Source organism: Aptenodytes forsteri, unplaced genomic scaffold (assembly GCF_000699145.1).
Source record: "Aptenodytes forsteri isolate BGI_AS27 unplaced genomic scaffold, ASM69914v1 Scaffold193, whole genome shotgun sequence".
Classification (NCBI taxonomy): domain Eukaryota; kingdom Metazoa; phylum Chordata; class Aves; order Sphenisciformes; family Spheniscidae; genus Aptenodytes; species Aptenodytes forsteri.
In genome coordinates, this window is record NW_008795405.1 from 17,672,847 (window position 1) to 17,685,824 (window position 12,978).

General features: G+C 36.5%; 1 protein-coding gene across 1 annotated transcript in view; it reads left to right on the forward strand.

The window, feature by feature from the left end:
* The window catches only part of TDRD9 (tudor domain containing 9), a 57,649-nt gene that overhangs the window by 43,295 nt on the left and 1,376 nt on the right, over window positions 1-12,978 (forward strand). The window contains 10 exon segments of the mRNA XM_019472455.1: window positions 1,087-1,299; window positions 3,069-3,158; window positions 5,059-5,319; window positions 5,780-5,929; window positions 7,017-7,087; window positions 7,477-7,586; window positions 7,729-7,825; window positions 8,517-8,655; window positions 9,768-9,877; window positions 12,859-12,931. Coding sequence (XP_019328000.1) covers window positions 1,087-1,299; window positions 3,069-3,158; window positions 5,059-5,319; window positions 5,780-5,929; window positions 7,017-7,087; window positions 7,477-7,586; window positions 7,729-7,825; window positions 8,517-8,655; window positions 9,768-9,877; window positions 12,859-12,931 — 1,314 coding nt within the window.

Consider the following 12,978-nt stretch of genomic DNA (forward strand, 5'->3'; position numbering starts at 1 on the left):
CACTATAGAAATGAGAATCAGTAGGTATTTGGGCCATTTACCTGGTTATTATTAATGGACAGTTTTCTTCAGAAACTGTAGATGTGAGAAATTAGATGAATTAACGATACTATGTGCCCATTTGGAAAAATATTGCACACATAAAAGATAGTGTGTTAGGGCAAAATTATATGTATATATAAATATTTCTGAATTCTGAAGCTGAGAATTTTTAAATCTTGTGTTAACTATTGTCTTCTCAAGAAATTGAGTAATAGCAAGCAGTATATATGCTGCTGAAATAAAAATAATAATAAAAAAATCCAGACCACTGAGCTAGTGGAAATTATAGGCTGAAGTATTAAAACATCTCTTGGTAGTAGTGAAGTGTTTTGCAAGTGCAGAAAGGAGTATTTTCTTCATTTTATTCAGCTAAGTCTCTTGGATCAAAAAAGTTCATGGATTTGATCAGACGCATTCCAATCCCTTAGCTATCTATGCTACTTCTATTTAATACATGAACTTTAATGATCGTATGTATTGTAAATATTGATTCTTTTTTTATCGCGAGCATTCAATATAAGATCAGAAATGGTATATGAGTTCAGTAAGCCATTTGAAAATGAGACATTTTATTCAATTTGATTTAAATAGTGGTGTGTTCCTTTCAGTTTCCTACAGGTTGGCTAATCATAACAGTAACAATGCTGATTTGCTGATAGATGTAGCTAACTGGTATTCTTTCACAAATAGGAGAAGTGCACCATATCTCTATCTGTCTAATCAACTGTATACCTTATATTTGCTGTATGTTAATTTGGTTTAGAAAAATGGAAGCAGTCTTTCCTTAATTTTCTGTATTTTACTAATGCTTATATCAGGGTCTATTTAGATGAAAAGTGTATTGCAGTTGCACAGCAAACAAACATATTAAAATAACATCTAATTATGAGAGAGAAATGCTTCACTGCATTATTGCAGTATGAGAACATTTCTCTGTGTGTGTCAGGAATAGGAGTGCTTTCATGTATTTTGCTCAGATGTGTTTTGTGTTTGATGTAGAAGAATAAAATGAAATCTGATATTGTCTAATTTTTATACTTTCAGATAGTAGAAGTTGGACACTTCTGGGGTTACAGGATAGATGAAAAAAATAGGACTGTACTCCAGGCTCTTACTGCTGAAATTAACTACCAGAACCTGATGGATTTGCCAGTGTCTCCACATCCAGAGCTGGTTTGTCTGGCACCATTCACTCATCTGGAAAACAGAGGATACTACAGAGCTCGTATTCTGTATGTTTGTGGAGATTTTGCTGAGGTACAGTGATATGTTGTGTCATATTGAATTGGTAGGATGTAATTGGGTTAACAATCTTGGAGCTATGCTTTTTTTTTTTTTTTTTACAAAGCGCTATGTTCATGATAATTATAAATATTCCAGTAAAGAAATTTGTAGAACTAGAACTAAAATAAAACCTTAATAGAATGTTGCCAGAATAGATGAGTTAGTTTTTTTCCAGAACACAGGAATGTTTTAGTATTAAATTGAGAGACTGTTGTTGATACAGTAAAGTGTCTTGTGTGCTGAAGCAGAGGGAAGCAAAATAAAGACTAAAACCTCCAGTAACTTTGAAAACATGGTAAGGAATGCCTAGATCAGAGTCCAGTGCTGCATTGCTGGCAGCAGCCCCATCACTTCCTCTTCATAAATTTATTGAGATCCATCTGAAAAGTAACTTTCTTGCCCCCAGTGTATTGGCAGTTTTCAGTCATTCGTGGCCAATTCATCTAAGCTTGTTCTTCTGCCAGTGTTTCTTCCCCTGGTTTACTTAGGTTTTCTTCTTTTCCTCCTCTTTCCCCTCCCCTCCAGTTTCTTGTCTATCTTTTCTTCGTGGACTTTGTTTTGCTAATTGAAGCAAGCTGCACTCTTTCTCATCTCACGTACTACATTGACTCTCTGTTCACCTGGTCTCCATCTTACTCCTCTATTTTGTTTTGACCTCAATTTTCTGAAGCAGAATTATGCATGCTCCCATACTGACAGTTCTGCCTTTGCTTATGCAGTGACGCTAGTATTCCTCTTCCAACACAGTGTTTCTCCTCTGCATTCAAAAATATTTCACGTGGCACATGCCACATTTGCCTTTTCATAGCTTTTTTGCATGGGCCACCTCTTGTCATTTTATACTCAGTTCTGTCTCTTTGGTAATTTCCAACTAATTAGAATTTATAAATAATAATGGAGCATTTATAGCAGAAATTGTTAAAAATGCTGAAGGATATGATCTTTTACTTGATACCATTTGGTTCTCCCTGTTCCTGTTGAGTTCTCAGGTCCATTCAGTGTGATCTTTTTTGTATCTGCTTATGTTGCTGAGTTCTATATCATCAGCAAATTCACCAGAACATTTTAAGTTTTTGTGCCGAGATCAGTAATGAAAATTAGTGCTACAGTTCAAGACTGGTGTTCATTTTTCAGGCCAATACTTTTCAGCAGTTAAGGACAGGGTTTTTTTTATTTTTGTAAGATTGGCCTTTGCACAGCCAATTCCTCCTTTGAATTTCTTGATTTCTTAACATAGCTGGGTGTCACCATTATAGAGTTAATACTGAACATAGTCATCTGTTTAAAGTCATGGAAAACTAGTGAATAACAGTGCTAATCTCATCACTTTATCTTTTGCATTTATAAACAGTCACCCGATCCATGTTAGCATTTGCTTATCTAAAAGCAGTTATTAGGTAGTATCACTTACTGTTAAGAAGTAAGGTTATACAGATTTAATTGCGGGGAGAGAATTAGAGCCTTTCAGAGAAATTTGTCTTTTCTAGATTTAGCAGATTATTTGCATTACCAGTGGATGTTTTAAGCCATGGGATCAAATAACAGACATGATAAAATATGAGCTATTAATTTTGACATGACTTCATTTGCATGTTTTCCAGACTCTGAATTTGCTTCCACTTCGCTTGATAAGATTGTGTTGTACTGTCATTATTAAACTTAGGTTGTTGCTTTCCTTGCCACTAAAAGTAGCATTTCTAATGTTGTGGAATCTCTGCAGATGCTCTTGATTCTTTTTCCAGGTTTTTTTTGTGGATTATGGCAATAGATCAAAAGTGCCTTTAAAGAAATTAAAAGAGATTCCAAGCTGTCTTCAAGAGCTTCCTTTCCAGGTAGGGGTGATGCTATTTGCTGCTGCTTAATAGATATTTTCATGTCTGGTCTGGCAAACAGAAGTATGCTTCAAATCGTAGTGCTTTTCAGAATAATAATGAAGTAACATGTATTTTGCTAATGGGAGTACCTACAAATCCCCTTCACTAATAGGTCAATAAATGCTTTCCACAGGTGTGTATGCACAGAGCAGTAATTCTTGCGTGTAACTGAACTGCATTGTGTTTAATTGTAGAGAAATTGTAGAGAAATGTTATTCAGCCTTTTGTCACTTGCTAGAGAGGAGGGGGAAAGAAAAAAAAGCAAGCCTGAACTTGCTGCCTGACTGGACGTAAACAACATTGTATTCATTTTTTTTTTAACTGAATGTTTGAACTAGTCCTGTTTCTGTGGGGACAACATAGTGGGATCTATGTCCCGCCTACAATCACAAGAACAGCGGAAGGAGAGAGGAAATTGCTCTAACAGCTGCCTTCTGCTGCTTGTTGCTTTTGGTTATCGGTTTCTTTGCTGTCCATCAGTTCTATGAAAAGTAGAACTTCTCTCTAGAAGGAGAATGTTGTTCTGGTTCCTCTATTGCCTGCTTATGTGCAAAGCTCAGGAGTAACAGGCTGAGCAGTAGATCAGCTTTGCTTTAGTCTAAAGAACCTCTGAGCAAATGACAGAGGTTTATACAGCCTAGAAAACAGCCCAGAGAGGAGAAACTATCAATGCCTAGTTTAATCTATTGTTCTCTGTTTAAACTTAGCTGCTCCTACTACAGGTAAGTGGCAGCATAGTATCTCCTCTTGTCTGCAGTGACAAGTGTCTTGCATATTTTCGCTCCATCAAAGCTCCTGCTCTGCTACACTATTAGTTACAGGACAAATATGTAGGAGATACCTGATTTAAACTGCTCAAAGCTAGAAGTCTTTTTTTGCTTTGTGCTGCTTTGCTATTCTTTGAACTACTGGCTTGGCTTGGATCTTTTCAGACAGAACTCTCTTGATACTTAAATAGTGATCTGTAACACAAATCTGAGGGACTTTGTAGCTAGTTTTCTGGAAAAATAATTCTCTTGAGAGCTACATTTACAAATAAAATAACTGGACTTCAAGTGAAATCCAGCTATTCAGTCCTCATTCAGATATTTTTAAGCTAATTGAAACAGGTGTATCATACTAACTTTATTCTCTGAGGTGTTTAAAGATGAAAATGAGAAATGAACCAGCAGAAGTATGGTTTTATTTTATTTATCTCTTAATATTAGGTCTCAACAGGGTTAATTTTGTTTGGTTTTCTTTTATAACTGATTTTAAAAAATAAGTAGAATTAATTTTTGAAAGAAGCATCCTTTTTTGTGTTTTCTTCAGATGTATTAAAGGGAAATGTATTTCTGCTTCAGGCCTAATCTTCTAATGACCAGTTTTAATGACCGGCTAGAAAAAAAACAGGGTTTCTGTTGTAAATTCATTCAAAGACATAATTACAGATAGTGATTGTGGAAACGAGTTAAATGAGAACTCAATTACTCTCACCTGCCAGGGACAGAATAGCTGCAGTGGTCTTGCCAAGTTTTCTGTTACCTTCGTTGAAAAGAACAGTGGATTGTAAAGTTTTTTCCAGAGTAGACATCTCTACACTCCTAAGATTTTAATGTGGATGGTGAATTAATACCAAATTATCTTTTACTTATGCTCTGTTTGCTCTGATTCATTAGCAACTATGTACAATATTGAAGTGATATGAGATGTAAAGTGTAGTTGCATTGGCAATGACGGAATAGGAATTTCGCCAGTAGCTTTACAGCAGTCCTAGGAATTTGCATTAGCCACTGCAATAATTATGAAGTCATTTATAGTGCTGATTCGTGCTGATTCTCTACTCAGGCAAGCGTTGTTTTCAATGTTTTTGCTCTAGGCTTTAGAATTCAAGATATGCAAGATGCGTCCATCTGCAAAATCTCTTGTATGTGGGGAACGGTGGAGTTACAGTGCTAGCCAGAGATTTGCCTCACTAGTAAATGGCTATACTCTTCTAGTGAAGGTGTATTCACTTGTGCATAGTGTTCTGCATGTGGATGTTTTCCGTTACTCGAGGTGCAAAGAGCTTGTGAATATTCGAGATGTGCTTATTGAAGAATGTTATGCTGAACTAGCAGAAGAATCATACGAATCACAAGTATGTATTGAGTAAGCTGCTTCTACTTTTCTTATACTAATTCATTCCAGCTCAGGCTGTCTGAAGTCCTGAGAAGTTGAGCTGAAGTCTTGACTAATGCCATAGGATTAGGCAAGGTTAATACTTGAGTGGGACAATATATTTTTATGTGTGTGCATAATTCGTATTGAGCTGTTGGCCAAAAGCATTGCTGCTTTGAGACACCTTTTGAAAGTGATGTTTCCCAGGAGATAATGGCATCAATTGAACTGCTCCACTGTTTGTTGAAACTTTGAAAAAATGTGTTTCATAGTTTTAACTGTCTTCCATTTTTATGTTTTATATAATCTGAAAGGTGATAAGAACATTGTTTTTTGTATTTGTATGCGAGTATGCATGGTCTTCGTATAGGACCTTTTTTGTAAAACTTCTGAAAAACACATCTGTTTCATGGTTTTAACAGTCTTCCATTATTATGTAGCAAAGCCATGATTTGCTCAAGGGATTATTTTTGGACCAAGTAAAGAAAGAAGAGAAAATGCCTGTATCTTCAAGAGAGGAAGAAAAGCATCTTATTGAAAGATTGTTAAACTTGTTTTCTGACAATAAATCTGGTGTGCCAACCCATAAGGTAACTCGAGTGGTGGTTTTGGTATGTCATTACATGACCCTGCTTCTCACATTGTTAGAACGGAGATGAAGACTGAAAGTATCTTTAATAACCAAACCATACTTGATGCTTTTCATAGTGCATTCTGCCTTCTGTTGGTAGAAAGCTGTAAAGTGACCACCATTGCAGACTAGGCTATTGCAGCTTTTAACAAAGTTTTGAAGTACAGCCTAAGAGCTAAGTGACCAGACTCTTCTAACGCATTCTAAGGCAGCACTTTGAACCACTGCAGAACGAAGATAAAATTGAAAAACTGAACACAGTGTTTCCACACGTGGTAGTCTTCATTACATAAGCTACAGCAAAAAGCAAGATTATGACCCTACCAATTTTTCAGAAAATTTAAACATGGTTTTTACTATACACAGTGTTTCATTCTTCCTCAGCTAGCGATAGGTAAGCAGCTAGAATAGGTGATGCAGCAAACACTCCAATAACTGATAATAATGAAACAGTGAGTGTTTCTTCCACTGCCAATTCCAAACTCAGAATTTATTCTTACTTACGTATTTTGAGATATCTAGTCACTACTAAGCTGGAATATAAAACATGAAAATGTGTCCCCTGTTCTGCATTCTGATTACAAATTAAAGTCTCGTCTACATTCTAATTTTTTTCCCATGTCAGACCTGATAAAATTTCAGGCTTTTAAGCACCTAATCATGCTCAGTTTACCCACAGGAGTAATCTTGTTTAACTACTCACTTTCATAAAGTGAGATATTTTCAAGATTAAAGACCTGCTCATGTAAACAAAAATGATGTAATTTTGTTAGGTGCTCTGTGAAGTCTGAACCTGTGTTTTTTAAGCCAGAGGAAAGTTGTGAATCCCCAGCACCTGTGAAAATACATTATTTTTGTTTAGGTGCCTCAACAAGCAAAGTTTGCTTTAGATGGGTGAAATGAAAATGCTGTTTATCAATTTATCAATTCAGTGTTGCTCAATACATGTTCAAATGTGTTTTGGTTTTCATTTATAAAGGATTTTGATTTAGAGACATCCAGGTGCTGGCTAACTAGCATATCATTTGTTCTCTCTCTTTTTGAAGGTAACAGTTCTTGGCCCATTCAGTCCTTATGAAGTAAAATGCTACAGTATGACTAGAGTATCCCAGTTCAGGTATGAGAAGGCTTTTACTGTGAAGTATAGGCACGTTCTCAGCTGTTACTTTCAATAAATAGGCAAAAACCATCCTAGTTACTCTTACAGATTTTTACAGAGTTTTTATTCATTGAAAAGACTGAAGTAGTCAGGCCTGAATTGCATTAATATGCACACTATTGCTATGTAAAATTTTAAGAATAGTTTTATTAAAGGTGCTTTAATGTCTTAGAGGGAGATTATTTATTAACCTTCATATACATCTGCTAAATGGTATTCAGGTAATCTTCAGCCGGTAACTGCTATCCATTGAGGGTGCATTGTGAATTTAGAATAATTCTTTTTTTACGTGTTTGTATGGTTTTTGATTTTTTTAACGTTGAAAACATTTCTTATCTCCTCTCCAGAAGTGCTTTCATACAGAAGGAAAGCATAAACTCTGTTGTTGTCCATGATGCTCCAGAAGATCCCTTTCAGCGATTGTTGGTTGCTGCTGCTTTATCAGCAAATGCAACTGGTAATGCTTAATAAAAATGTTTGGAAAGTTTCTCTAGACTTTTGTTTTTATATGAATAGTTCTACAAGTAAATATGTCACTGGTTCCATCTTTTTGAGGTTTCATTTTCATTAGATACTCTTTTTTTTTTTTTTGGTGACAGGATCTACTGTGATTTTAGAGGAAACATCTTTGATGCCTCCTATTCCTGGCCTGCTTGCGCTTCTTAGTATGCTGTTTGCTCCTGCTATAGAACTCAGGTATTCATGCGTTTTAAAAAGTGGTGGTATTTTGTTTTGGTGGGTTTTTTTAAGGACCTTCACAAGTTGGTGACAGATTTTTTTTTTTGCTCTGCTTTCAGCATTTAGTATATTCTCTTCCTGTTCATGTAGTTCTTGTATCTTTTATCAGTTTTAGTATAGTATGTAGCTAAGATAACTTGTTTCATGTACTTATGAATTGGTGCTGCAGGCTCTACCCTCATGATAAGGCAATACAGTTCCTTACAATCGTGCTGGAAGCCTAGGAAGGTGAACTGTAGAACTGGGCAAGTTTTAAACCTACGTGAGGAGAGGAACTTGTGTGATTTTTGTAAAAGCTGAGTTCTGGCAGTTGCATTACTGTTGTGTTTTATTTAAATTCTTGTATCTGTAGACTGTCATTTCAACATAGCAAAGCTAGCTTTCCTTTAATTAAAGTTTCATTTTGCGTATGTATGATTTTCTTTTTAAGTTTTATGAGTATATGTTTTCATAACCAGAACTTTTGTTTCATCACTATATTTAAAAAACCCAGTATGACTAGGTGTGAATGCCTTTCAATTGTTTTAGCTTCTCTAAAACACCTGTATCTTGCTTGGCAAGGCTTAGACAAATTCATTTACGTCTCTGTCTTTACATGAGTTTAGTTTCTTCATCTCTAGGTGAGACTGTTTTCTTTGTTTTTGTATAGGGTTGATAAAAGTGGGAAGTATTTTACTGGTGTTCTGTGTGGTTTGGGTTGGAGTCAGCCTTGTGGGGCTCCACTGCTTCCAGAAAATGACATGGAGCTGACATTTGATGTACATTTTGGAGTGGAAGACATATCAGAGGTAAAACATGCATAAGAATTTTTGCTATAGTAGGAGTTAAGTAGAATTCAGTGCATCAGAGCTTGTTAACTCATAGAGTTAATAAGAAAACTTGTTTTAAGCTGTGGGTTTTGGTTTTTTTCTTTTTAGTGTGCTACCTGTTTATAACCTTGGATTCTTATCAGAAATAAGTTACCCCCTCCATACTCTGAACAAAATAAAATATTATACAACAATACATTGTACACTTTTCAAAACAAAAGCATCAGTTTTGCACTAATTGGATGTCAGTACTCGTTAGTTATGTTCTTAGGATTATTGTGGTTTTTACTGATCAGCCTAGCATTACTACTTTGCAATCTTCAGTTTGATTTTTACAGCTCTAAGTCATCTGTATCAAGCTACTTCTCCCAGAGCAGATCAACCAACCAAACAATAAACCCCCCTGTATTCCTTATTACAGCCTTTTTGCAACTTGTAGACAGAGATGTGTCAGAGGGAAGTATGTACATATACCCTGTTACGCAGGTCAGTAAGCTGTATTTGACCTGTGCTTCAGATCTGACATGTGCTTTAGACAGTGAAGAACCTCACATGCCCTGATTAGTTTTATATACAGGGCAGGTACATTAGGTGATGACCAGTGGTTTCTAGAGGCTTTTTAAGGACACAGTAGACATGCTGATGCACGTATCTGTGAGCTATTGTTTTCTGAAAGCATTGACTTGGTGTGAGTGATGTCTGTATTCACGACACCTTAGCCAGAATGGTAACACCAAGTTGTTGTGCATGTGAAAATTATGGACAGGTAGAGAAAATCCTTCAAACTTTTACAGAAGGAATTCTGCATTGGAAAAAATCCAGTCAAGTGGTAGCCTGTATGTTTTATGGTATATCTGAGTAACCTTGAAGATTGTGATATCAAGTGGCTGAACATTAATGTCTTTGACCAGCAGAGATGCATCTGGAGGAAGAAGTGTTTCTAAAACTTCAGATGTTTTTGCTTATGTTAATAATATTCCAGTTGAAGTTCTGTGGTATGGGTGCCATGACCGCCTTCATGCCAGTATCATATAATACAGAACTAGTGCTGGTTTAGAGTGCTTTATATTCTGTCACTGGTATTTTCACAGATAAACATCCTAAGAACAGCCATTAATAAGCTGCTCTGTGAATGTGCAGTGTGTTCTGGACAAGAGAGAATGACACAGCTGCAGGAAAACGTTCGTCAGAAACTTCTGTGGTAATAATTTTGTAGAAATAAGATCTGTTTCAGTCTCAGCAAAAACAAAATAAGTGACTGCTTGAAGCATAGCTCAGATTAGGCTTTGGGGAAATAATATATGTTCTCATTTAGTGATGCATTTCATTTACTTTGTTTATTTATAAAGCAGTATACTCAACAACTTTAGACTTCTTGTGGAAGCACTGGTTCTTCAGGGAAGGCTGATCACTTAAGAGTCATAAAACCTAGACTGTAAAACCTGTTCTACAGGATACCAGTTCTGATGTATCTTTGCTTTGGGCACCCAGGACAAAGCTAATAAAGTCCTATGGCATGAGTGCAGAAGGATTTAGAATTCTTTCTCCCTATACATTAAATTTGAATTGTGTGTGCTGCCTTTCCTCCCTCAACAGACCTGTGTAGGGTAAGTGTTGGCCAAGTTAATTGCTGGAAGTCCCAGGTTAACTTGGGAATTGAAGTAAGGCTGCCTGCCTTTTTTTCCAGCAGGCCTCCCTGCTTCTCGTAACTGAAGCAGTGGTTCTGAAGAGACTGTTGTGAGTCAGTGCGGCCAGTCTTGAGAACTTTTTCAGCTTGCGGTGTGTGGGAGGTGTTTGGGGGAACCAGTTCAATGAAGTATCCCTGTAACACTCCTTCTAATGTCTGCCACTGCTGAGCATGCTGTGAAAAATCTTTCCTTGTTGGTAAATGTAGTGTGCATTTTAGTGCTATCTGTATCATCAGTAGACTTCTCTTATCCTTACCTGGCTCTGTACTGAACAGATTTCAAAAAGAGCTCTGGCTCAGCCATGAATTAAGAGTTTTGTTATGGTCTCTAGTATTGGCCTCATCTCTAGGAAATGTGACCTTTTTCGTGAATAGAGCTTTTCTAAAGTAACTGTGTGCCAAAGTGAGGCAGTTCCTCATGCTGATAAAGATCAGAAGCTTTTAAGCCTAGCTGCCCTTACCCTAGGTTATCAAAATTATTATCGGAGCAGCTGTTTATGCTGAGTTTTCAGGTGTTTCTTGTTTTTTTTAATGTATCTGCTCAGTTGATTTTTTTTTTCCCCAGCTGTGAAAAAAAATCTATTACATTGCCTTTAGTTGAAAGCAAGTACCCATACTTCTTATTTCCAAAACTTGAAAGAAAATTCAGTGTGGTGCATTTTATAATAAATTAACAAGTGTGGGGGGAGTCAGCCTTACCTTTTGAGACACTGGAAATGAAATCAAAAGAGCATAAACAATTGCCAGAAGATGTGGAGATACCTATTATATGTTAGCTGACCAGCAGACATGTTGGATATGACAAGGGAGCGAAGTGATTATTTTTGTTTTGAGTGCTACACTGTGCATGCCGCCAGTGGGTCAGCTGCTCTTTTGAGACACGGCAGCTTTGAGCCAGCTGTTCCAGTGGGTTGTGTGTACATCCAGAAAGTGGTGGTACAGCTTCACAAAGGCTGTACCTCAGAGGGTGCACACTGCTTGTGCTTTCAACTTAAGGAGCACCAGTGCAGGCTGACGGCAAGCTGTCTGCATTTCACGTCTGCAAAACCTCTGGTAAAATACGAGCTGTCAAGCATACTGCTGATGCAATATTTCATTTCCTGTTTGTGTCCAAGTACCTCAGGCCAGCTGGTGTCTGCGTTGCCTTTGGACACTGCCATGTAGTACCATGTTTAGCCTTCAAAGCTGAATGAAGATGTCTAGCGTGATTCATGTGATAATGAGTGTAGGGAGAAGTCAAGGAAAGTGGATAGGCAGAAAGAAGCAAAGCCACAAAACCTCTCTGAAGGTGACTGCGACAGTAACAGGAGCTCATACTTGGACATCAACACTTATATGCTAAATTCAAGGCACAAAAATGTCACTGCTATTTCTTTAGACATGTGGATACTTGCTACTGTTTCAGCACCTTTTTTGGGTTGATTGTTCAGACATCTCCAGCCAGTTGGGAGGGGAAGGAGCAGCCTGCGCAGCTCCTTGGCACAGGTCCTCAGCGTTGACGTCTTCTCAGGCTCAGTCAGTGCTGACTGCCTGACTCAGTCACTCTCATCAGCCTTCTGGGCTTTTTTTTCTTTAGGATTTTATATATTTCTGTGGTAGCGTTTTCTCTTGGAATCTTTGTGCTTTTACTGATTCTGTTCCAACGATCCTACAGCTAATTTTTCTAAATTTTTTTATTTGTTTATTTACCTTTTCAAAGGAAGAGACAATCTGGTTATTGTCATGATATCTTCTTTTCCTTTGTGTAAAATCTTCATTTTGAATTTTTTTTTTCTGATGTACTTTTGTTTTACGTCTTGGAAAAAAACTTTTATTAGTAAGAGTAAATTTGTAAAAATTTAGCCTGAACAGTCTTTCATAAGTTTTTTCCATTTTTTGAAAGCTAATTGTATTTACAACATGTCACCACCACTTAAGACTAAAATGAGTGTTTGAAAAACACATCTAGACAGCATTAATTAAAGTCTACTACTGTTGTACTTTGCACAGCTTGAGGAAATAACTGGAGCAGACAGACAATCTATAGTAATTGAGTTGTCATGCAAAACAAAATACCCTAAAAATAGCTGTATTATACATTCTAGTGAATAAGCGCGCATAAAACTTATGGAATAAATGACAGTTGCAAATTCTACTACTTTGTAAATTAAAAAAACATTATTTTCTTTAAAAGCAAATACATTCTGATGCACTTAATGTCCCTGTGAAAATTTGTATTTTGACTTCTTAAACTAGAGAGGCAAACTGCAGAGAAGTGAACAAATCAGACTAGATTAACAAGGAAATTAAGATTCCCTTCAGCACAGACCCCTTGTAAATGCCTAGTTGTATCCTGCAGAGAAGAACAAATCAGACTAGATTAACAAGGAAATTAAGATTCCCTTCAGCACAGACCCCTTGTATAAGCCTAGTTGTATCTAATATAAAAATTCTTTTGTATTTATAATTAATCAAATACAAGTGTATTTCTTAAGGCTATTTTTATGTAATTTCAGCTTAATCTGCAAATCAAAACCTCGAGATATAATTGTTCCTACGTGGTATGAGAAGCCATATGCATGGAATCAGGTAAGGGTATAAAGATAATTTTTTTTTTAATTTTTTTTTTTTTTCCT